Source organism: Lithobates pipiens, unplaced genomic scaffold, assembly GCF_037356315.1.
Source record: "Lithobates pipiens isolate NorthernLeopardFrog02 unplaced genomic scaffold, aLitPip1_a1.2 Scaffold_25, whole genome shotgun sequence".
In the NCBI taxonomy this organism is placed as follows: domain Eukaryota; kingdom Metazoa; phylum Chordata; class Amphibia; order Anura; family Ranidae; genus Lithobates; species Lithobates pipiens.
Window position 1 is genome coordinate 148,950,151 of NW_027507787.1, and position 26,283 is coordinate 148,976,433.

General features: G+C 47.0%; 1 protein-coding gene across 1 annotated transcript in view; it reads right to left on the bottom strand.

Annotated features, from left to right (window-relative positions):
* The window catches only part of TDRD1 (tudor domain containing 1), a 299,412-nt gene that overhangs the window by 136,988 nt on the left and 136,141 nt on the right, over positions 1-26,283 (bottom strand). Inside the window, exons 9-10 of the mRNA XM_077453765.1 lie at positions 19,624-19,795; positions 2,734-2,814 (exon numbers count right to left, since the gene is read on the bottom strand). Of these exons, the coding sequence (XP_077309891.1) occupies positions 2,734-2,814; positions 19,624-19,795 (253 nt within the window). The remainder of the gene's footprint in view (positions 1-2,733; positions 2,815-19,623; positions 19,796-26,283) is intronic.

The window sequence follows — 26,283 nt, forward strand, 5'->3', positions numbered from 1 at the left end:
TAAAATGTACTGGAGATTTTAGTCTACTAAAATAGGACTAAAACGGCATTTTAGTGAAAAGACTAAACCTAAATTGAAAGTCAAAATTAACACCGCACTGAGTAGATAGATACGCCACACGTTGCGCTTTAAAATTGTGTATGCTCGTGGAATGGCGACAAACTGCGTATTTAAACAGCTCCATAGGTGACACTTTAAACACCTTTACAACCTACCTGTTTAGGAAGTTTCGTGCTACAATTACTGCTCTTGCGCCAAGGTTTGCAGAGATGCCTCAAGTGTGGTTCGAATACAGTTTACATATGTGCTCTCGATTTGCATGAGTTCACTTCTGTGTGTGGGCATGTAGGATGGGGGCTATTTAAATTTATTAATATTTAACTTCATTTCTATTTGTACACCATTCGTTTACATTTCCTTTTATCACTTTTATTCTCAATACAAAGAATGTAAACATCCCTTGTAAAAGAAATAAGGGTAATAGGTTCTCTTTATGGGGCGAACCGACAGTAACGGTATGTCCGAGAAGATCTGGAGATGGAGGGGGGATTGATGTCCCCTCCCCCTCCACTTCAGAAACCAGCCTAGTGGCTCATGGAGCCACTCGGACCAGTTTCATGGTAAAGCAGCCTGTCTACTGGGAAAAAGAAATGATACCAAAAAAATGTTACTGGGGTTATGGCCGATATCTTCAGCCATAACCCAAGTAAGCCACTTGCAGATGGCAACAAATATGTATGCATTGTGTTTAAATTAACTAAACTAAAGCTTTTAAAATGTATCAATAGTATATCGTTACTTTCCTTTATCAATTTCACATATACTGTACTTTTAATGTTTTCCTGCAAGATGCCTCATGCAAAGGGAACTTTAAAAGAAAAGTATGGGATTTATATTTATTTTTTTTCAGTTTCATACTTACCTAGGTGGATGCAGCATCTGTCCCCCTGCCATCTCTGCACTGAGAACCGAGTGATCGGACATCGCCGATGGCGGACTTCAGCCTGCTCTCTGCTAAAAACAGGTCACAGGAGTGCAAAAGGAACAGCACTTCTGTGATCCATTTGAAGCCCAAATCCATTTGAAGCCCAAACAAGTTTTGGCTGAACTTCTCCTTTAATCCCCGTTACACTTTTAGATGTGCACACTTCATACTGTAAGATCTAACTGCCACCAATGGCTCTGGCTCTACAAATTAGCAGTGTTCCAATAAAGAGATTGCAATGTCAGCAATGACATTTGAAGCAAGTCTGTTTATAAATAAAGCCACGCCAATGACAGCTGCAACTATATTGCTTTTCAGGTGAACGCAATGCAGAACTCTGAGTAGGATTAAAGCACAAAAAAGGGCACATGTTTTACAAACAAAAATGGCATCTGAACTTTCATCTCCTTTTGGATAGGACTGTTAATGGGAAACAACTGTTTTGGGTTATGTACAGTAATGCATGTATGTTAATGTGTGTGTCCAATTTTAACACTAAAACCTTCCTCTTCCCTTTAGAGCACGTCTCAGAATAATTTTTTTTATCTTGTTGTCCTGTAGCAGGAAACAGCTCCCCCTGACATCTTCAAATTGATTTCGGGACAGCTGCAGGGAAGACAGATCCTGACATAGGCATGACCCCAGAGCTACATTTCCGTAGAGCCTTATTTCTACACACAGGAGTTGGCCTACTAAAATTAAAGAGTGCAAAATCTGAAACCAATCAGCTTCCATGTTTTTTTTGTTAAAGCTTAATTGAACAAGCTTTGAAAGAGCTTCTAATTTTAGTAAATCAACCCCACAGTGTGTAGTCGTTTCTGTCGCTAGGTAGTCTCTTGGGAGTCAAGGCAACAAGGGGAAGGAAGACAACATATGCATGCAGAGAGGATTAGAAAGAGGCAGAGAGAGCAGAAGCCAGGGTAGACAATCCTACTCAAGGCAGCAGAGACATCGGGGTTGAGTTACTTAAACAGGAAAGTGCAAAATCTGCTTCTGCTCTGCACAGAAACATGTTTTCGGATTTTGGACAAAGCTTAATTAAACAAGCTAGTTAGAAGCGGACTGGCTACCATGCACAGCTGCACCAGATTTTGCACGCTCAAGTTTTAGTAAATCAACACCCTAGTGTTGTCAGTTCAAGCGTTAGGAGCTCACTTAATCCCTGAAGCATTAGTAGTTTTTTGCATTTACAGTGCAATAAAACATGGGAAATTGTGTTAGAAATGCACTGATTTTTTTTTTGCCAAGACAAAACACTTCAATTACAAAAAAAAAAAAAAAAAGTGTTTTAGCATGTAGTGCACTGTGATCTCCCTCTACTGGATGACAGTATCTATACTGTTCTCCAACTGTGCATGTTTATCAGAAGTCATGGGGAAGTCTACATTTATAAACAGTTTAGAAATAGAAAATAATTTAGAAACACTTTTAGGAAAAGTCTAAATTTAAAATACAGAAAGTATACATTTTGTAATACTGTGTTGAACAAATAGATTTGCAGAAGTATAATTAATGTAAAGACAAAACCTTTCATGCAAAAAGCATGCATACCAATTTGTGCATCATACTTTTATCTATGAATAAATGTCAAAGTTAATAAGAGCTGTCTAGCAGCAGATGAAGCTGGCCAATAAGGGCTCGGTTTTCCACGTTCCGGAAACAGTTTGTATGAACACGGCTGTGTAAATAGCAATATAAGAGGCACTCACTGTCTATTGGAATAACTGGTATTCCTAGAATCATCTCACCTGCTTCTGCAGAGTTCAGTTCTGAATTGCGTGATGGAAATGAATATCCCTTCTCCTCCATTAGTTTATGCAAAAGCTTCCCTGTTTCAAAAGCAAAAGCTGTGAATTTCCTCAGAGAAAACACAAAATAAAAACCTGAAATGTTCATGTACTAGTATAATCATTATTTTAAAAGACGTTACTTAAATGGACCCCTAATTTTACAAGTCTGCATGAATAAATGTTTCAGAAAAACACAACCTCTCTCTTTCGTTCATTGACGGACACAGCACTTTAATCTTGACCTCAGGGTTATATCACCATCTTTAGGAGAGGACTAGGCAGAACACAAAAAACAAGCACAGCATCGTCCAGGGGGCAGCCCTACTGGCTATAACACCTCACTCTGCTCCCAGCAGCTCAGTTTTTTTCTGCCTAGTCTAGAATGACCTGGCTTCCTGTGGGGACCAGTGGTCTTTGAATTTTTTTCTTTTTTGTTGTTTTTGCTTCCTGTGATCTACAATCAACAGCCAGGCTGGGTGACAGGCTGGCCATCGGGCGTGTGCAGATCTTAGCTCTGCGATCGGTTAGCAGCGACAGGCCCCAGTCTGGTCCAGGGGCGGCCGGTGAGCTATATGCTCCGGGGCACACATATGACCGGGCTACTAGTGTCCGTGTCAAAGTGTGCCATGGCCAACAGCCACCCTGTACTGCTCGGGTGATGGGTCGCCTGTGGAGTGCATCCAGTAGTCCCTGCAGGAGGGGTAAGTATGGTTCCACCTGTTTAGGCAGGTTGGAGTAGCTGGGCACTCCCTGGGAGGTCGATAAGGGGGTCTCACTCCCTTTCTTCTCTCCATGCCTCTTCCCTCCTCCCCATGCTAAGGGGGTGCTGTGTGTGGCTGGGTGTAGGGGATGCAGTGCACGTACCTGACCCAGGGGTTCTCTGGGTCCTGGCAAGGGGTTGTGCTGTGCGTTCGTTGTCCGCTAGTTTTTCCCCTTCGTTTTAACTTAGGTTGTTCTGCTTGTTTATCCTTTCATTTTAAAGTTGTTTGGTCCGCTCGGTTATCCCTTCGTTTTTCACCTTCGTTTGCCGACATGCGGGGCGAACATTCGGAGCGGGAACCACAGCCATTTGCCTTTGTTTTGCAGCATGCAGGGGGTAATGTTTGCCGCGGACATGTTCTTGTGGTCACGAGGAACTGTGTTTGTTAGTTCTCTAGCGCTTTAAGTGCTGTCCGCCAATGAACAGAAGAGAAAATAGGATTTTTGTACTCACCGTAAAATCCTTTTCTCTGATGTTCATTGGCGGACACAGCAACCACCCCTCCTATTTATATTTGTACTGCTTTTTGACAAACTGAGCTGCTGGAAGCAGAGTGAGGGGTTATAGCCAGTAGGACCGCCCCCTGGGCAGTACTGTGCTCGTTTTATGCGTGTTCTGCCTAGTCCTCTCCTAAAGGTGGCGATATAACCCTAAAGTCAAGATTAAAGTGCTGTGTCCGTCAATGAACATCAGAGAAAGGGATTTTACGGTGAGTACAAAAATCCTATTTTTATCATTCAAAAAGTGCTGAAAGCCCTCCCATATATCTATCCAGACAGGTTGGCATTAAGGCTTGGTTCACACTGTCGTGACCTGGGATTTGACTTTTGAGACCCCAAATTGCACGACATGTGAAATACCATGTTAGTCAATGAGAGCAGTCGTAATTAGCACTACTGAAGTCACTCCCTTTGGATAAGGTTCTTGTACTACTTTAAGGCGACTTCTATCCGATGTGTGCCCATAGACTTTAATGGAAGTCACCTCCAAGTCAGATCCTCATGTACATTGATGTGATTTGGATTCAATATTACAGGAAGATTAACCAGGCATTTCTGAAAGGGGCTTCTAATGTTGCATCAAAGTACTCAAGTCATCAGCAAATCGCCAGGAAGTCGCCTTGCAAAGTCGCACGACTTTCAAGTCTCCTGTTGGCTATCATATGGCTTTAAGGCTCAACTCCAAACATTTTTCTATTATAGGGCTTGTAAAGTCAGAAGGTTCTTTTATCTTAATACATTCTACGCATTAGGATAAAAATCCTTCTGTGTGCATCAGCCACCCCAGCATCCCCTAATACTTACCTGAGGCCCCATCTCGGTTCACAAGTGACTCAGCTGTCTGGGACTCACCTCCCGATTGGCCTAGACAGCAGCGGTGCCACTGGCTCAATCGGGGGGGGGGGGGTTTGAACCAGGGCTCCAAGTCTGAACGGACGCAGGGAGCAGTGACTTAGGTATGGTGCCCCCATAGTAAGCTGTTTGCTGTGGGGGCACTCAACAAGAGAGCCAAAGAGGGATTCGAGGATCTGGGCTAATCTGTGCAAATCCACTGCACAAAGCAAATAAATATAACTTGTTTGTTATTTTTGATGCGGGGAAAAAAAAACAAGACTTAATCACTTTAAAGCTCAACTCTGGAAATTACAAAAATAGGAATATTGACATACCTGTAAATTCTATCTCTTGGAGTATAGTATAGGACACAGAGGTTTCTAGTTAGACCATGGGTTACATGCCACTCTCTTCAGGAGAATGGACACTGGCAAAAGCGTAATTGAACCGCCCCTCACCACTTAGCTTGCAAAATAAGATGATCACAGAGCAAAGGAGAGGGGGGGAAAATAAGTGTGTCCTTTCCTATACTCTAAGATATGGCATCCACAGGTACAGCAAAACTTATATCATCTCAATCGTATGGTACAGGATCAAAGAAATTGGTCCTTATACCATGGGGTGTCCTCAAGCAATAAAACAAAGGGTGGGAATAAAAATAGACAAAAACAGCAGCAACAGATCCATAGGAAAATGTCAATGGACCCAGTTTCTAGTGGAGGCAAACAACCAAACTCAAACTGTGAAAGGAGAAAAAACAGTTAGAAAAATGTGAACAAAGGAGGTGGCCCTGAAACCTGCGAGAGAAAAAAAAGATCCTAGATGCTGTATAAAAGTCCATGAACCCCAACATCTCTGGAAAAATGTGCATAAATAATGAAGAAATGTATTCCCCGAGGCACAAACCCTAGAAATTTTTTTTAAATAACCACCCAGTTAATTGGAAGAGGAAGAAGGAATCCTGTAAACAAAATGTCGTGAGAGGAAACACAAGTTGGCAGTTCCACAGGGAAGATGTTGCAGGTAGTCATCGATAACCCCACCACCCATGAAGGTGAAGTGTAAATTGTTCGAAATGCATTCAAGGTAGGACATGCAGAGGGAGAAAGACATCCCACAGGTGGTTTTAGAAGAATATAGGTGAAGCAAGAAGAACTGGCTAACAGGATACTTTGTCCTCATGTAAGAAAGGTATTTTTGGGGCTGTCTCTACCAGCTTTGCACATCTATAGAGTGACATTTTCACCCATTCTTCTTTGCAAAATAGCTCAAGCTCTGTCAGATTGGATGGAGAGCATCCGAACAGCAATTTCCAAGTCTTTCCAAAGATTCTCAAAGGTCCATTTATTGCAACCAAAATATTCACGTCAGTTTACAGTATATTGTACATAAAGCATGAAATTAGCACTATTACAGATGTTATTAACAGGTAACTGCATTGTCAGTAACTACCAAACTTTCAACAATCTGTGATTACATTTAGCAAATCATTACCAGGGGAGCACCCTGGTGTATTTAAGACCTTTGGCCGGCAGCTTGGCGCAAATGGTATTAAACGACTTGCACTGATGCTGGGTTTCCATGGAATGGTCAGGCAATATCATTAGCCGCGTGTTCTCAAATTTCAGTTCTTGCAGTGCTTCGGCTTCCCTCAAAACCATGTCCCCGTCTTTAAAATGCAGCAATTTGAAAATAAATGTACGGGTGGGGGGGGGAAGGGGGGTTTGTACCCTGTGGTTCCTGCATAGCCAGCATGCGGTGAGCTCTCTCAATAGTAAAGAAGGGGGAAAAGCGCGCCGTGGGAAGCAGCTCCTTGAGGAGGCGCTCAGTGAAAGCAGTGGGATCTGTACCTTCAGCTCCCTCGGGGAGGCCGACGATTTGCAGGTTGTTATGCCTGTTGCGGTTCTCTGCATCATCTGCATGGCATCCCAGGGATTTCACTCTAGCCTTTAGCGTGTGTAAGTCTCCGGAGTGTTCCCTCACTGTGTCCTCTGTCACCGAGACCCGCTGCTCCACCTCCGCCAAACGGCCACGGAAGGAGTCAAGGTCTCTGCGGATAAAGCCCACATTTGTCTGGATATGATCGATTTTATCCATCAGCGTGGCCTGACCCATGGCGATCGTTTGCATGACCGTTGCAAGGTCTGCGGCCGTGGCTGGAGGAGTGTCTACTGGCTCTGTCTGGGACGCCATGTGCGAGATGAAGGCATGTGTAATTGATTCCATTGCTACTTTGTATCAGACCACTGGTACGCTTTCTCGCTTTGCTTTTGCGCTCACATTAAGCTGCTGTTTAGGTTGAATTGGCTATACACCATTGAAAGTTATACATATATACCTATAATGGACAATTCTATTTTTAATAAGGAATTTCCTTTTATTTTTGAGTAGATCTGCTTGAGCCTAATCATCTGCAGTCAGACCAGTTTCATTATATCTGGCCTTTCTTCATTGGCTCTGTTTTAGATCCTAAATTAAGGTCTTGATATCATATATATTAGTTTTTTTCTTTTAAGCTATATTGATACTTTGAACACTCATGTGAGCTTCAGAGATAGCCTTTCCTGCTATCGTACTTAACTTTTTAACTTTTGTCAGTCTGATAGAGAAACGTCACTCAGTATACTTTATTTTTTATCATTTATCTGGGGGTTCCACGCCTTTGTATGACCTGCTCCTTGCGGACACGGCGCCCCCATTGTCTCCACAGATCAGTACAGAGAGGGGAAGAGGAACCGGCGTCATGACATGATGCTGGTTTACAAGTGATCGCTCCGTCATTTGACGGAGCGATCACATTGTAAACGGCCAGGGTGTAGAAAGATGGCCGCCGCTTCGGAGCTTTCCTAAGGCTGTGACCGTAGATCGCAGCGTTGGGTGATCCGAGCGGGGTAACCCATTCTGATCACGGATCGGTGACTATCCGTTGCACCCCTAGTCATATTATATTAATGTGGGCATCTGTCCATTAGGCAGTCCATAGTTTGGGCTGCGATTTTCCATCCAACAAGGCTACCCACTAATCTTTCATCCACCAGATCCTATTATAATGTGAAGCTTGCAATCAAACCACTCTGGAGTTTTTGGAATGTTTTTGCATTATCTGGGATGCGGAAACCCTGGAGTCTCGCTTGGTTTTAAACATTGTGTCCTCTGATTTGCCTAGTAAGTGTATTCTAAACGTTTTCTACATCCTCTGTTTGAGCCATCTATACATGCTTTACGTTACATGCCATATTTTATATTAATACTATTTTTGCATGTTTGTTAGATATTGCAGTTTCTCTTTGTGATCCCTGAAATAAATATTAATCCAAAACATGTTGGATATCAGGAGTATATTGGATAATGCTTTGATATAAAGGTGTACATGAAAGAAGCCAAAGATTCTCTAAGCGTCTCCGCATATAATTTGCCATTTCTTGTGATTTTTGTTTTATTATAATGCACCAATAAAAAAAATAGGATTTTTGTACTCACCGTAAAATACTTTTCTCTGTAATTCACCGACCAACACAGCTCCTCTCTAACTAAATGGGTTGTTTAGCCTGCCATTAGGAGAACTAGGCAAACTAGTTACACAATACACGGAACTTTCAGTCCCGCCCGACCCTGTGCTAACAACCCTCCCTGCTGCTCCCAGCAGACTCAGTAAGTCAACAAGCAGTATAACGTAGAGAAAAGGAGGGGTGGGTGCTGTGTCGGTCGGTGAATTACAGAGAAAAGGATTTTGTGGCGAGTACAAAAATCCTATTTTCTCTTATATTCACAGACCGACAGCTCCTCTCTTACGAAATGGGACGTCCCCAAGCAGTGCCAAACGAGGGGTGGGAAAAAAACAGCATAAAAACTTCATCCACCATGGCAAGTGGGAACTAGTGAAACGAAACCCACAAAAAAAGAGCAGTGTGTGGAAAAACTTCACCATATAACCGGGCATTTTCAACAGGAGAGATCCGACACCGCAACCTTTTTGTGGAAGTAATGCAACAGTGCATTAACAAACAGTACTGAGTTTTTATCGAAAAACCAGGAAAAAAAACTGCAACTACACGGCCCCCTGTAAAACTTTGTGGCCAAAACAGGCATCAGCCGACGCACTGACGTCTACCTTGTAGAACTTGGTAATCGTATGGACAGACAACCAGGTTGCCGCCTTGCACACCTGAGCGACAAACGCTTGGTGTTGGAAGGCCAAAGACGTTGCAATTGCTCTTGTAGAGTGGGTCGTGACTGTAAAGGGGGGCACCTGCCCCTTCAAGATATAGGCTTGGACTACAATCTGTCTGATCCACCTGGAAATGGTGGCAGACGAGACCGCCATACCCTTCTTTGGACCAGCCACCGAAACAAACAGTGAGTCTGACTTCCGAAAGGGAGTCGTGGAAGACAAGTACACCTTCAGAGCCCTAACCACATTGAGAGCATGAAGGGCCACCTCCTTGGGGTGCTTCGGCTTAGGACACAACGCTGGTAATACAATGTCCTCATTTATATGAAAAGCCGAAACCACCTTTAGTAGAAAGGACGGTTGCGGACGCAACACCACCTTATCCCTTTGGAAGACCAGATAAGGCGACTTGCATGACAAGGCCGCCAATTCCGAAACCCTCCTGGCCAATGTGATGGCCACTAGGAAAACCACTTTCTATTAAAGGGTTAATAGGGGAATCTCCCTGATATTCTGAAACAGCGGCCACTGAAGCACCAACACCAGGTTCAAATCCCATGGGGGTAACGGAGGACACACCGGAGGGTCTACATGTCGCAGCCCCTGAACAAAAGGTACTCGCTAATGAGTGAGACGCCAGGGGTCGCTGGAAAAAGACAGCCAGAGCTGAAATTTGCCCCTTAATGGTACTCAACGCCAACTTCTGGTCTACACTATTACTGAAGAAACAGCAGGATCCTGGATATAGGAAAGGAGTGCGGATGCCACCCTTTCTCCTCACACATGGAGATATAGGCCTTCCAAGTACGATGGTATATCTTCCTTGAAGAAGATTTCTGCGCCCTCAACATAGTTGGAATCACCGAGACCGACAGACCCTGGTTCCTCAACACCTGGCTTTCAACAGCCATGCTGTTAAAGCCAGCAATAGTAAAGCAGGGTGAAAGATTGGACCTTTTTAGAGGTCCTCCCGCAGTGGAAGCCGCCAGGGAACGTCTGCTACCAGACGCACTAGGTCTATGTACCAGGGCCACCAGGATTACTGGGACCCCCTCGGCTTTCACTCTGTGCAGAGCAGGCGTGGAAACAGTTTTAGCGGAGGAAAGGCGTAGTACAGCTGCAACTGATCCCACGGAGCCACCATCGCGTCTGACGTGTCCGCCCATGGATCCCTGGTCCTGGGCACGAATCTTGGTCCCTTCCGATTGAGACTAGAGGGCAATAGATCCACATCTGGTGTGCCCCACTTCAGGCACAGCAGACTGAATATCTCCGGATGCAATGCCCACTCTCCTGGGTCCAGCATCTGCTGACTCAGATAGTTGGCTTGCCAATTTTCCACCCCCAGGATGTAAATGGCCGACAGAGTCGGAATATGCCGCTCTGCCCACCGAAGTATGTGAGTGACCTCCCGAGCAGCGGCTGAGCTTATTGTTCCCCCTTGGTGATTTATGTACGCCACAGCCGTGGCGTTGTATCCTGTTCGGATCCTGTTTGGACACCCTTGAAGACTCATCGACCAAGTGTGGAAGCACAGCCTGATCGCTCTTAATTCGAGCAAGTTGATCGGCAACTTGGATTCCTCAGTCGACCAGAGGCCCTGAGCGGACCGAATCCCCATCACTCCACCACAGCCGGACAGACTGGCATCCGTAGTGATCACCGTCCATTTCAGAGGAAGAAACGATTTTCCGGACTGAATCACCGGGGACCTCAACCACCTGATCAGGGAGTCCCTAACTGGTTGGCTCACCTGGATCTACCGATCCAGGGACAACTGAGATTTGTCCCATTTCATCAATATCTCCTTCTGCAGGACTCTGGTGTGGAACTGGGCATAAGGTACTGCCTCGAAGGAGGCCATGAGCCCCAGTACCCACATGCAAAAGCGGAGCAAAGACCACTTGTGGTTCATCAGTAGATTGACCGCAGATCTGCAGTTCAGCAATTTGTCTGAGGGGAGAAAAACCCTCGCTTCCCTGGAGTTCAATAGTCAACTCAGGTACTCCAAATGCTGAGTCGGTACAACCACTGGCTTCTTTAGGTTCAACAGCCACCCAAATTCTTGCAGGGTCTGCATGGTGATCGCCACATCCTCCTCCAATTCTGAGGCGAAAGATGCTCTCAGGAAGAGATAGTCTAGGTAACCCGCAAATGTAAATTAACTTGTCAAAGTAAGTCAGATACAAAACACCTTAGGTAAATGGCTGGCTTACAGGTCCTAAAGAATGCAGGAGACCCCTCAACCGGGATCGTGGTTACTTTATTTAACCTAGATACTGGGGGGGTCCGCCACCAGAGGAGCTGACCATTTGAGAAGGCTGTCTGCAAAGGGGTAAAGCCCCGCCAAGTTTTTGGGGACCGAAAGGTCCATTGCGGGAGACCTCATTCCGTGCAGATGGATTTGTCAAAATAAGTCAAATACGGGAACACCTTAGGTCAACGTGCTGGCTTGCGGGACCAGTACATCAGCAGAGGGATCTTCAGGGTATCACGCACAGCTGTAATAAGTGCTTCAACAAGCGCTTTGTCGCACCCGAACGGGGAATCATCCTCACTGTCCGAACTGTCCTGGTCAGCCACATCTGATAGGTCAGGGCAGGGGTCACCAGCCGCAGCAGGCCGGAATCTGCATCAGAGCTCTCCCCAGAGGACGGGGGGCAGGGGCCTCTTATGTGAACCTTTCCTTCCACGTACCGCCTCTATTTTTGCAACAAAAGAGTGAAGGACCGCCGTCAGGGTGTCCATGGGCACAGTGCTATTCGCAGGTGACCCGGTTGCAATTGTGTGGATTTCGGGGGAAGAAATACCAGTTTCTGAAGCCATGCTGACCCTAGCCTGTCTGCCACCTGCAAGGGGACTTATGACAGTGAAGGTCCCACCCTACTGCTGCCGACGCATGGGGGGGTACTTAGCGCCAGACTCACCACCCTGGGGCATTCTGTGAAAGCCACTAACCGTGCATGTAGTCCCTAGGAGGTTACCCAGTTGTAGAGTGGAGAAAAGTGTGGCGGCAGCAGCTGTCTATAATAGCAGTGAAACGTTCTGCAGAGCCAGCCAGCGTCCTGCACACACAGTGGACACAGCAAACAGCATATGAGAGCACATGTAAAGCTGTCACAATAGAACTGCGGTGAAAAGAGCCCTCGGGCTTCAAGAAAATGGCCGCCAATGCAACTAATAGGAGAATCCTATAGAAGATGGCTGCTGATGCTCACAAGGAGAAACTGCATTTCCCACAGTCAAGATGGCCGCCGGACAGCGCCATGCGACGACCGGGCAAAACCAGAACAGTGCTGCCTGCCTAGAGCCAGAAAACCTCCACAGACACCTTTTGGGACCCCCCAGACCGGGACCAGGACCAATGCCAACCTCACAAAGCCCCCACAGGTGAGACCCAGCGAACACCTCACACACACACCGCCCGCAGCGCATGCAGCCACCCCCCTCAGGGGGGGGGGGGGGGGAAGGAGGGGAGATAGGGACTTGGGAGAGAAGAAGAGGTGAGGTGGCCCCCGAATCGAAGCCCCAGGGAATGCCCAGCTGCTCACCCCACTGAGGCAGGGAGAGCGGTACTTAACAGTCCAGAAGATCGGGGAGAAATTCCATCACAGATCTACTCTTGCTAAGATAGCCTTGTATTTAGTTCCATCCATCGTATCATTAACTGACCAGCTTCCCAGTCCCTGCTGAAGAAAAGCATTCCCACAACATGATGTTGCCACAACCTTGTTTCACGGTGGGGATGGTGTATTCCAGAGTGATGTGCAGTGTTAGATTTCTGCCACACATAACGTTTTGCTATGTGTGTTTCATCTGACCAGAGTACCTTCTTCCACATGTTTGCTGTGTCCCCTACATGGCTTCTTGCAAACTTCCAACAGGACTTCTTATGGCTCTCTTTCATCCATGGCTTTCTTCTTGCCACTCTTCCATAAAGGTCAGATTTGTGGAGTGCACGACTAATAGTTGTCCTGTAGACAGATTCTCCCACCTGAGCTGTGGATCTCTGCAGCTCCTCCAGAGTTACCATGGGCCTCTTGGCTGCTTCTCTGGTTAATACCTCTCCTTGCCCGGCCTGTGAATTTAGGTGAACAACCATATCTTTGTATTTGCAGTTGTGCCATACTCTACCTTTTTAGATGATGGATTGAAAAGTGCTCCCTGAGATGTTCAAAACTCAGGATATATTTTTTTTTTTATATATATAACCTAACCTTGCTTTAAACTTTTCCACAATCCTGACCTGTCTGGTGTATTCCCTTGGCCTTCACAATGCTGTTTGTTCACCAAGGTTCTCTAACAAACCTCTGAGGGCTTGACAAAAAAGCTGCATTTACTCTGAGCTTAAATTACACAGGTGGACTCTATTTACTAATTAGGCAACAAGTTCCTCAAGATTTTAGTTAGGGGTATCAGAGTAAAGAGGGCAAAATTCAAATGCACGCCACACTTTTCACATATTTGTATAAAGAAATTGAAAACAATTTATCATTTTCCTTCCATGTCACAATTATATGCCACTTCATGTTGGTCCATCACATAAAATATCAATAAAATACATTTAGGTTTTTGGTTGTAAAATATCAAAACGTGGAAAATGTCAAGGGGTATAAATACTTTTCAAGGCACTGTACAGTGTACTACTGATCCATGTAATGATCCAACAAGGCATTTAGAGCCATGACACGATATTTAGGGGAACAGGAAAATCCTGTCTAACCTTGTCCACACTGCTGGTCTTTAGGGTCTGAATGCCATAGGAATGGACCATTCCCTAACCTGTACAGCATCTAGCCACCAATGCACTTGTTAATAGTCAAGTCAAGGAAAATGCAAAACTTAGGCTACAGTACCAAAGCAAACATCAATTCCAAGGTATACACTGAGGGTAACTGATCCACAAGCAGTCAGATTGACAGAAGTGTCAGTTGAGGAAGGAAGGAAGGGAAAACTGATAATACACTGAGGGGCAGTCCCAGCAAAATCTTTTACCCATGTCCAATCGCTTGACGGTAGCAGCATTTAACCCATTGTCTAAGATTTAATTCCTGTGTTCTGCACTGTAGGAATAAATATAAAACTACTACTAATTTTACTGTGAATGCACCAGTGGTGTTCCCTAGCCTGTCAAGCCAAGTTATATGATGCATGGTGGGCAGGACACAACAAAGCCTGGGGAAAGCCAAAGAAAAAAACTCCAGCCTACTTACCAACCAGCTTGCTGACAAGCTTGCGGATTTACAGGTAAGCCTTAATCTAGGCTTACCTACAGGTCAAAGTGGTCTGTAAGAGTTTATAACCACTTTAAGCAGTGTTCTGATTGCAAAAGCAAGACCATATTTCTGGTCCACCCCTTGCTGAAGAAAAAGCAGGATCCCTGATATAGAAAAGAAGCGCAGACGCCATCCTTTCTCCTCACACATGGAGAAGTAGGCCCTCCAGGTACGAAGATATAATCTTCGAGAAGATTTCCACGCTCTCAACATAGTTGGGATCACCGAGTCCGACAGACCCCGGTTCCTCAACACCTGGCTCTCAATAGCCATGCCGTTAAAGCCAGCGATGGTAAAGCAGGATGGAGAATCGGACCTTGAGACAGAAGGTCCCCTCACAACGGCAGTCGCCAGGGAGCGTCTGCCACCAGGCACACTAGGTCTGCGTACCAATTACACTGAGGCCAATCTGGGGCAACCAGAGTTACTAGGATCCCCTCAGCTTCCACTTTGCGAAGCAGATGTGGTAACCGTTTCAGTGGAGGAAAGGTGTAGATCAGCTGGTATTGATCCAACAGAGCCACCAGCGCGTCTACCCACGGATCTCTTGTCCTGGACACGAATCTCTGCACCTTCTACTGGAGACGGAGGCCAGAAGGCCCACGTCTGGTGTGCCCCACCACAGACACAGTAGCCTGAACACCTCCAGATGCAACGCCCATACTCCTGGGTCTAGCATCGGACGACTTAGATAATCCGCCTACCAGTTCTCCACACCCGGGATGTAAATGGCCGACAGGGTAAGTACATGTCGCTCTGCCCACTGAAGTATGTGAGCCAAATAGGCAGGCGTCAGTTGTGATCACCGTCCATTTCAGAGATAGTAACGACTTCTCAGACTGAAGCACCGGGGACCTCAGCCACCAGATCAGGGAACCCCTGACTAACTGGCTCACCTGGATCTGTCGATCCAGGGACCACAGAGATTTCTCCAACTTTGTCAAGATCTCCTTGCGGTTCATCATCAGTTTTACCGCGGCTTAGAGTCTGCAGCTTGTCTGAAAGGAGAAACAAACACTCTCGCTTCCCTGGAGTCCAGCAGCAAGCCTAGGTACTCCAAACGCTGAGCCGGTACTATCACCGACTTTTTTAGGTTCAACAGCCACCCAAATTCTTGCAGGGTCTGCATGGCGATTGCCACAATCTCCCAACTCTGAGGAGGAAAAAGCTCTCAGGAGGAGATTGTCTAGATAACTCATGATCGTGAGCCCACATTGCCGTAGCAACGCCAACACAGGAGCCAATACCTTGGTAAAGACTCGGGGGGCTGATGCCAAACCAAAAGGCAAAGCGACAAACTGGTAGTGGGCTTCGCCGACTGCCAAACGCAGAAACTTTTGATGCCGGAGGCATATGGGTATGTGCAGGTATGCATCCTGGATGTCTAAGGACGCCAGCGAGTCCCCTTGATGGAGTGCAGCGACTACTGAGCAAACTGATTCCAATCTGAAGCTCTGCACCCAAAGTGACTGAGGGCTTTTAGATCCAAGATTGGACGCATCTTCCTTCTTGGGAACTACAAAGAGGTTTGAGTAGAACACCTAGAAACGTTACGATTCCAGAACAGGTACAAACACCTCGCGATTCAGCTGGTCCCTTACTGTCACCAAGGGGGACTCCCGGTGAACCAGGAGAACGGGTAGAATCTGTTTTGCAGCCAAGAGAGGAACTCCATCTTGTAGCCGTGGGAAATCAGATTGCAGACCCATTGGTCGGACAGTCGAGAGGACCACGGGCTCCAAACTCCCAAAGGCAACCCACCCAACCGAGTCCTGGGTGGGGGCAAACCTTCATGCGGTAGCACTTTTGTTCGTAGGCTTGTGGTTCCAGGGACGTTTCTGTCCTTCCGTGGTCGTCCCGTCGGGCTGGTGACATTCAGCCGAAGCTCCGGGAGGACGAAAAAGCGGTTTTTGAGCGGAAAAAGAGGGCCCTTGCCTACGGGGTGGCTCCTTAGCTTTCCTGGCCTGTGGGAGTAGAGTACTCTTACCACCTGTGGCATTCCTAATGTAATCCAAAGAGGCTCCAAAGAGCAGGTCACCAAGGAAGGGAAGATCCGTCAGGGCTTTTTTGGATACTTGGTCAGCCGACCATCATTTCAACCAAATCAGGTGCCTCAGCACCACTACTGACACTGAAGCCCTGGATAACAGGGGGAGGGTATCCAGGGACGCGTCACAAACATACTTAAGGACTTGCACTATTTGGTCTGCTAGTTCCACACAGACAGGAGAAGCCTGCTGTTCTCCCAATTCACTGTGCAAGTTTTGCCCACTCTGCGACATAAGTACGGTTGCCAGTACTGGTCGCATGGTTGACCCCACAACCATAAACAAGGAACGAGCCACTGCCTCGGCCTTGCTGTCCGTGGGATCCTTAAATGCAGGAGTCCCATCTACCGGGATCGTGGTTACTTTGTTTAACCTGGATACTGGGGGGTCCACAAACGGAGAAGCTGATCACTTTTTGAGAAGGCTCTCCTCAAAAGGGGCAATGCACCACCATGTATTTGGGGCCCGCTAAGGTCCGTTGCGGTCGACCCCATTTCTTGTAAATTAACTTGTCAAAGTAAGTCAGATACGAAACACCTTAGGTGAATAGGACCTGTAAGCCAGCCAAAGGGGACAGCTACAGCAGCAGAGGGATCTGCTGGCTCTTGAATCTTCAGGGTATCACGCACAGCTGTGATAAGTGCTCCAATCGCTTTTTCGCACACGGACCCAGACTCATCCTCACTGTCCGAACGATCCTGGTCAGAGTCATCTGAAACGAGAGAGCAGGGGTCACCAGCCTGAGCAGGACCCGAGTCTGCATCAGAGCTCTCCTCAGAGGACGGGCAGCAGGGGCTGCATTTTAGCACCTTGCGCCCACGCAACACATCCATCTTGGCAACAAACGAATTGAGGACCTCCAACAAAGCGTCCAAGGGCACTGCGCATTCCGCAGGTGAACCAGTTACGATTGCCTAGATTTCGGGGGAAGAAACACCAGTTTCTGAAGCCATGCTGACCCTACCCTGTCTGCCACCCGAAGGGGACTTAAGACAGGGACAGTCCCACCCTCCTTACTGCTGCTGACTGAGGGGCACTTTCCCGCAGGACTCACCACCCTGAGGGGTTCTGCGCTATCCAGCAGGTAGTGCCTGTAGTCTTTGTTGGCTTCCAGGTGCAGAGGAATCAGCTCTGTGTTGGTGGAAGCAGCTGCTAATGGCACTGAAACTGCTCTGTAGTGTGCTCAGGCCCAGCGTCCAGTATAAGGACATAAGACACAGGAAAAATGGCCACCTGAGCACATGCTGCCGCTAGAGAACACTGAAAAAACTTGTTCAAGCTTCCAGAAAGTGGCCGCCAGCATCCAGTATAAGGACAAATCACAGGGAAAATGGCAGCCGAAGCCCAGGAGAGCATGCTTTATCTTGCCCACACCTAAGATGGCCGCTGATGCAAAAGCCATGAAGGACACAAACCATGGCAGTGCAACAGCGCTGCACAGCACACAGTCAACGCAACCCGCCACACCTTCCGCCCCCCCCCCCCCCCCCCCGGAGAGCCCCTAAACAGACACACACTGCTCTTCAGCATCCCCCACAGGGAGGGGGGAGGGAGAAAGGGACAGGGAGAGGAAAAAAAAAAAAGGAGGCGAGGGACCCCCAAATCGATCTCCCAGGGAATGCCCAGCCCCACCAAGGCAGGGAGAGCTGTACTTACCAGTCCTGAAGAACTGGAAGACATTCCATTACAGACCCACTCTCTGATCAGTACAGGGTGGCTGCTAGCCCGGCACACTGACACAGACATCAGTAGCCCAGTCATATGTGTGCCTCAGAGCATAAAAGCTCACTGACCACCTCTGAAGCTGAGGTTTCGTCATGGCCTGCCTAGCTCGGAGCTGCGACCTGCACACACTTGATGGCAAGGATGGGGAGACTACAAGGATAAGGGTATCCAGCCTGTCACCAAGCCAGCTGTTGATAGCAGATCACAGGATCTATCGTCTTGCACAAAAAGCCAAGCTTCTGCAGAAAAAAAAAAAAAAAAAAAGATGGACCGATGGGCCCGTCAGGGTTCCTAGGTCCTTCGCTAGGCAAAATAAAACTGAGGCTGCAGTAGCATTCTGAGGGTTTTTTACCTAAGGGACCGCCCCTTGGGCGGAACGAGAAAGTTCTAGTTTTATTATTACTTGTTAACATGTAATGCCTAGTCCTCTCCTGAAGGTGGCATAACAATCCAATGGTCTAAAGAGAGAAGCTGTGTCAGTGAATATAAGAGAATACTTTTTTTTGTAATTTTGGGTAGAGTGGAGAGAAATTTACAACATCTTTCAGGATTTTATTGCAGTATATACCCCAGCTAAGGAGAGTCACCCTATTTGTCATGTTTACCATATCATCAAAAGTGAAAGAAAGCTGAAGTTTTGGAGTTGTCCCCACAAGAGTAACAGTGGGGAAAAGTTCCAATGGGGACACTAGTTCTGGCATCCCTGGTGACAACTAGGGATTCTCCTCACTTTGGAGGGATTTCCTGTTCTGGCTATGGGCCAGGAATTCTTCCCGATGGGGTACAGAAGGCAAAAAAACTGACAGGGGTTATAACCCTCCCTTACTCTAACCAAAACAAAAATGTTTTGCCTTTAGTTCTTCTAGTGGTTGTAAACCTCAGACATGAAATATGAACAAAGCATATCCTATATAGTGTATACTTGTCCCAGTACAAAGCACTGTGTCATTTCTGTCTGCTGCCCCTTTTCTCTACAAACTGAATGAACTATTATTATACAGGAGTTATATAGAGCCAACAGTTTGCACAGCACTTTACAAAATGAGAGGGAGTACAGTTAGAATACAATTCAATACAGGAGGAATCGGAGATCAGAGGGCATGAATCGCTTGACAAGTTTTCCCGACACCAAGACAAAAATGGTGATGTGGAGGGACCTGCAGATGATTGACAGCCTCAGCTTTGTTCCTGTGTGCTGTGTGGAGGGGGGTGTGTTCCCTCCCTCCAATCAGCTCTTAGAGCTCTCCTCGCTAAGCTCTGCAGAGTAACTTCAGCTCTTTGACCCCTTTTTTCTGTCACCAGACAAGCTTTATAAATTCTGGACTTTGAACGGATGTACAAAAGAGATGACTGGAGATAAACAGGTACAACTTATGTAGGAGGATTTGTTTCATCTCTGTGCATCACCTGAAGCCAGTCACTTTACTTATATGTAAGGATGTACAACCACTTTTAAGCTTTAACACAAGTACAAGCTCTATGCATTCACCCACAGTTTTCTGCAGTGCTGTAAAAGACAAGCAGAAGTTCACACCTGACTTTGGTAACGTAACTTCAACCGAATATCGTGGCAGATCCTCCTCTTCCACCTTGACAATGCGGAATAAAAACTTCTGTCCCATAAGTAATCTCTTCAAATCTACAAGACATTCAGGAGACCAGCCGCAGGGTGGCACAAGGGTATGGGCGACACGGAAGTTCACAGCCTGCAGAAGAACAAGGACACTGAGTGCTGTATAAAGCACAAACATAACCCCTTCTTCCTTCCCTCCATAATAAACACATTGGCTAAAGCACTCCATCACAGAAAACGTCTAGTTTAACCACTTGCTTACTGGGCACTTAAACCCCCTTCCTATCCAGACCAATTTTCAGTTTTCAGAGTTGTCGCACTTTAAATGACAATTGCATGGTCATACAACACTGTACACAAATGAAATTTATAATTTTCAAAAATTATAATAATTTTTTTCCCCCACATACAGCTTTCTTTTGGTGGTATTTGATCACCTGTGCAATTTATTTTCTTTTTAAAAAAATGTAAAAAGACCAAAAAAGTTTTTTTTGTTTTGATTTAAAATTGAAAAACAGGTCATTTTGTCTGTCATTGATGTACGCTGATGAGGCAGCACTGATCGGTTACATTCATAAGCAGCACTTCCAGGTGGCACTGATTGGCACCTCTTGTGATCGATAGGTGGCACTTGTGGGCCCTGTTACTCTATAAATGAGGCATAATTGCCCCTTCCTTTTCGAGACCGATGTCCCTTTAAGATAAGCCAGTGAGGGACTCTTTTTCTCCTCCGCTGTTAGCGTGAGGAGAAATAAAAAATGATCACCAAGCTTTTGTTTACATCATGTGATCAGCTGTCATTTGCTGACAGCTGATCACATGGTAAGTGGCCGCGACCGGTGATGTCAGTGATGGCAAACACGGAATATGAGTTGCTCAATAATACAAATTTGGCTTAAGACCACCAGAGTGCTTTCTCCACGTTGTAAGAAAGGAGTGAATCCTGCTTGTTACATTTATAGAAAATTAATGCTTACTGGTCACTTAAACACCTTCCTACCCAGACCAATTTTCAGCTGTCACACGTTAAATGACAGTTGCGGTCATGCAACACTGTACCCAAATGACACAAAAAGAGCTTTCTTTTGGTGGAATTTTATCACTGCTGGGTTTTGTTTGTTTTTTTGCCAAAAATAAGGAAAAAAGACCAAAAAATTCCGGTTTCAAAGTTTGTTAAATTTTTTTAAACAGGTAATTTTTATCCTTCATTGATGTGCACTGATAAAGCGGCACTGGAGACAATGATTGGCAGCACTGTTGGGCAAAGGTAGGTGGCACGGTGGACACTGGTGGGTACTGACAGGTGGAAATTAATTTGATCTGCAGAGTATCAAATTGTTTTTTTTTCCCATTTTTACTTGTTGAAGTCTGAGGCTAGTTTACTGAGATGCCCTCCGAGGACTGTCTTTTGTGCAAGCCAAAGGGTAGTGGGTGAGGAATTAAGCACAACATATTCTTTTTGTTGCAGAGGCCATTTCTATTTGATGAGTGGGGTCTGTTAATGCAAAGGGAAAGTTGGGCCTTATTAACAGACCCCGGTATATATTATAAAAAGGGGGAATTGGGACTCCCGACCCCCTCACGCCGATATACGTCGGCAGAAGGACACGTACAGGCAGAAACCCATACCTGTAGGTTGCCCTTCGCAGGAAGCTCCACGAGTCGGGTCGCGGGTCCCGCAGACTCGAACGCCACGGGGATACCCGCAATCGCCTCATGGAGCGGGAGAACGGGGAGATGCTAAAGTAAACAAGCATGTCCACGTTCTGCCTAGCAACAAGTGACACTGATCTATGCTCCATGTGATTGGAACAGAGATCAGTGATGTGCACAACATAGCCACGCCCCCCACAGTTAGAGAAACACCCCTGGGAAACACTTAACCCCTACACTGCCAGTGTCATTTACACAGGTATCAGTGCATTTGTATAGCACTGATTGCTGTATAAATGACAATGGTCCCAAAAAAGTGCCAAAAATGTCCTATGTGTCCGCCATCATGTCGCAGTTATAATAAAAAATATCGCTGATCGCCATAAAAAAATAAGGGGGGGGGGGGGGGTAGGAGACTGGCCAGGATGGACATGCTGTGAGTTCGCTCTTGCTCGATCCGAGAGAAAAGCTGCAGCTGCTTCCAATGATTTGATTTTAATCAGCTTCTCCTAAGGGGTTCTGCAGAGTGTGGACAATAGGCTTGCGGAAAGTGCTGGATGAGCGGGGAGCATGCAGGCGACAATAGCCTACTCGGCTAAACCCTCTGAACGGATTGGGACAGTGGCTCAGATTTCCCGGGGTTCATCTCTCCTGGTATCATAGCTGGGAGGAAGAGAGGCTCAAACGAAAACTCACGAACAGCAACGAAGCTCTCCAAGACACGCCGAAGGTGTACGAATAGAGACGATAGAATTGAGTCCTGATGATGGTCTACTGAGATTGAAGTGGATAGAGAGAATCCGAGTGATCCCGACCTACTCCGAGTTATATTGAGCCTTCCCGAAGCCTTATCGAAGCTAGCCGCAAGCAGGGCTCAGTGGATGGGAACGCTGGCGAGGTTATACAGAAATACAGAATGAACTGCATACCAAGCATCGAGGAGAATCACAGGGAGAGTAAGCAACAGTAAGCAGGAAAAAAAAAAAAAAAATAATAATAATAATAATAATAATAATAATTCCTGTACGTCCTCCCGTTTACTTCCGTAATGCACAGTCCCATGAGTGCACATCGGGGAATTTCTGTGCTGGCCGTGTCCCTTGGACACAGCCAGTCACAGATCGCTGTAAATGGCCAAGCACAGCGGCCATTTACAGCGCGATCCGTCCAACCAATGAGAGATGATCTCAAGTGTAAACATATGTGATCATCTCTCAATGCCAGCTCTCTCCTCTCACACATTGTGATATGAGAGAGGATCTGTGCTGCACCTGTGAGGCGAGAGAGGATCTGTGCTGCACCTGCCAGTGCCAACGGATTTGTGCAAGTAGATTTTTAAGTTGAAAACACACATCAGTGCCCAACACAGTGCTCATCACTGTTAGTGTCACAGTGTCACCTGTAGTCCGTGCCACCTGTCACATCAGTTTCATCTGTCAGTGTCACCTGCCACATCAGTGCCATCTGTCACCAATGCAATCTGGCAGTGTCACGTGTCATCAGTGCCACATATCAGTGCCATTTGTGAGAATGTCACAAAGATTATTTTCAGCAGAGGAGGCATACAATATTCTTGCGGCTGACAAGAGCAACGGCTCTCCGCTTCGGATTCCTCATATTCGGATTCTGAGTCTGACGTGGACTACGAGCCTGTTCCAACCAGTAAAACACAGACAGCCTAAGAGGAGGATGAGAGTACGTCCCCCAGACGAAGGCATACTGGTGAGGAGGCAGTGCCATCCACCAGCACCGCAGTACCTCAGCAAAGGCCACGTACCAGTGGGGTGTCACCTCAGTCCCAAAGGGTAAGGTCCTATGCCAGCCTTCCCTATTCCCTTCAGAACCCCTAATGGCTTCCTCCCCCTTTCACTGCCCAGTCAGGAGTGCAAGGGGAAACAGTTTTTCACCAATCGATTATTTCAACCTTATTTTTTACTGGGGACATGCTTGCATCAGTTGTGGCCCAGTGCAACCTATATGCCCAACAATTTATAGCAAGCAACCCAATGTCCTATTATGCTCATCTCTACGAGTAGAGAGCCCTAACAGTGGAGTTAAAAAAAAAAATTTGGGCCTCACATTCTGTATGGGACTAACCCAAAAAAATAAACTCCACATTGGCTTGAATATGATCTACCTTACCTGCCAGGGTGGTTATGGCCTGCAGGACTGCCTTGAAGTTGGCCGCCGTGGCAAGCAACTTGTCGGGGTCTTCTGTCTGGTTCTCCATCTGGGCCTTTTTTCCAGGATCTGGGCTTGTTCTTTCTCCTTTGCATACACTGCAGAGGGTATCGGGAGCAGAGGAGGAAAGGGAGAGCCCACCAAGTCCCTTTTTGCAGTGTTCGAGAGGGTGCCACGCCGGCCCTGTGAGACTGGGGGCAGGATTCCCAGGCGAGTCCCGGTTGTGGCCCAAGTCCACGTGTGCAGTTCCGCCGGTCTTTCCCAGGGTTTTCCCCATATCAATTCTCTCCCCTGATAGTCCAGACTGATCCCCCTGCTAGAGAGATGCAGGAGAATCTGTTTATGTGGACTGCGCTCTTTTCCTCCTTTTGTCCCAGGCATCCGCGCAGGCCCTATGAGGCCACGGGCAGGCTCCCCAGGCAAGTCCCCGGCTTCGGCCTAGTCAGCGGTGCTGGTTCGGCCGCTGTCCGCGGGATTCCAGACACCAATTTCTCGCTCAGACACTGCGGAGTGGAACCCCCATTAGAAGATGTGTAGGGGGTCTGTAATGGGGGTCTGAGTCCCAATAGTTTAAGATTTTAGAAACCGGTCCTGGGGAGCTCAGACATGTCTGCTCCCATTGCAGTCCTTGACACGCCCCAGTGGTAAGTTTTAACTGAGGAAAGGCGTAGATCAATTGGTACTGATCCCATGGAGTCACCAGCGCGTCTGACGCATCCGCCCAAGGATCTCTTGTCCTGGATACGAACCTCCACACCTTTCAATGAGCAGAGAGGCCAGGAGATCTACATCTGGTGTGCCCCACCACAGTCACAGAAGCCTGAACACCTCCAGATGCAACGCCCACTCTCCTGGGTCCAGCATCTGGCGACTTAGTCCATCTGCCAGTTTTCTACTCCTGTGATGTACTTGGCCGACAGGGCTGGTACATGCCCCTCTGCCCACGGAAGGATGCGAGTGACCTCCCGTGCCGAGCTTCTTGTTCCTCCTTGGTTTTTTACATATGCCACCGCCGTGGCATTGTCTGACTGAATCCTGATGGGACACCCTCTTAGTCTCATCAACCATGTGGAGAGACATAGCCTGATCACTCGGAGCTCGAGCACATTGATCGGCAACTTGGATTTCTACTTCGACCAGAGGCCCTGGGTTGACTGTACTCCCAGTACTCCAATCCAGCCGGTCAGGCTGGTGTCCGTTGTGATAACTGTCCAATGCAGAGGTAGGAATGACTTCCCGGACTGAAGTGCCGGAGATCTCAGCCGCCAGAGAAGGGAATCCCTGACCAACTACCTCCCCCAAATCTGTAGAACCAGGGATAACGGAGATTTGTCCCATTTTGTCAATATCTCCTTCTGCAAGACTCTGGTGTGAAATTGGGCGTACAGTACCGCCTCGAAGGAAGCCACCATGGACACCCACTACTCGCATACAGAAGCACAGCGACGACCACCTGCATTTCATCAACAGCTTCATCATGGCTCTGATAATCTGCAGTTTGTCTGAATGCCGGGCAACGCACATTTATTGCTGTTCCCATTGGTTATGTAACATTTTGTAATTAATAAATTGACCTTATTGCATTTTTTTGTGAACGTTTGCCAAATTTCTCCCACCTCACTCAAAGTCCCAGGGCTCTTGTTCTTTTCTGTGTATTGTAAGGATGGAGGTGGTAGAATGGTTTTCCAGACCCTAACCTTTTCTTTTTCATATTAACCCGGGTGGAAGACACCCAATTTGCCCACAATCCGGTCTGTTTAAACTGTTGGCAAGTGTTCACTATCTCATCCAATACATCATTCAACTGTTTAGTTTTGTTTATTGTTATTTTTGGGGATGTATTCCGGGGGGGTTTTTGAATCCTTCTCACCTTTTGCCCTGATGGTGGCAGTGTTTGCTCAGCTCGGGGGCTGCGTCGTGCAAAAGGGAGGCTCTTCTGGCCTCCTGCTGTCCCCGTCTGTCTTTCTGATGGGCATGGCCACCTGCACTTCGGCGCCATGTTTTCCACGCCCACACTGTGATGTCATTTGATTTCACATTACTGTGGGCTGTGTGGAACAACTCGGATGGAGGTTGGGTGATTGCAGGTGCACACCCCCTGTGATGGTTGGCGCCATTGACGCCAGCACATCACCATCCGTACATGACGCTGGGGGCGGAGCTTGTGGACTTGCCGTGGGTATATCCGGATGTCCGGCACGGCTGCAACTTGCATTTGCGGGATGTCGGTCTGATGTAGTGGTCACAGGTTTAGGCATGCACGTCCCGTGCTGTGGCTCGTTTAGTCTTTCAAGGTAATACATCAAGCAGACTCATGGATTTACTTTAATACTAACGATCCACCCATATTGTATTGTCTGTTTGTTTATTTTAATTTAGCACAGCCCCCATACCACTTGGAGCACTGACTACTATAGGCATACAGATATGTAGCATTTTAGCCTGTATGAACCTAGACAAGTATGTTGACTCCTATTATTGAAGCTTATTATGTTATGTTTTCTCTATGGTTTCATTCTGTCTCCTTAGACATGTGCATATCTATACATACCCTTATACATCTATATATACATACTTTCTAGATACGTGTTTGATATACTAGAGACCGCTGACCGAGTGCTTTATGCAGCCTGTGCTGGACGTCCTGGTTCCTTCCTTCTGCGGTTCACTTGCTGCGTCCCCTCAGTCCCCGACTTGGACACTTCTACTGCCGCTGTCTTGCCATCAGGTTTTGGAGATCTAGCCCAGCGGATTGAGAATAATGCATCTGCCCCTGAAGAGCGAGCA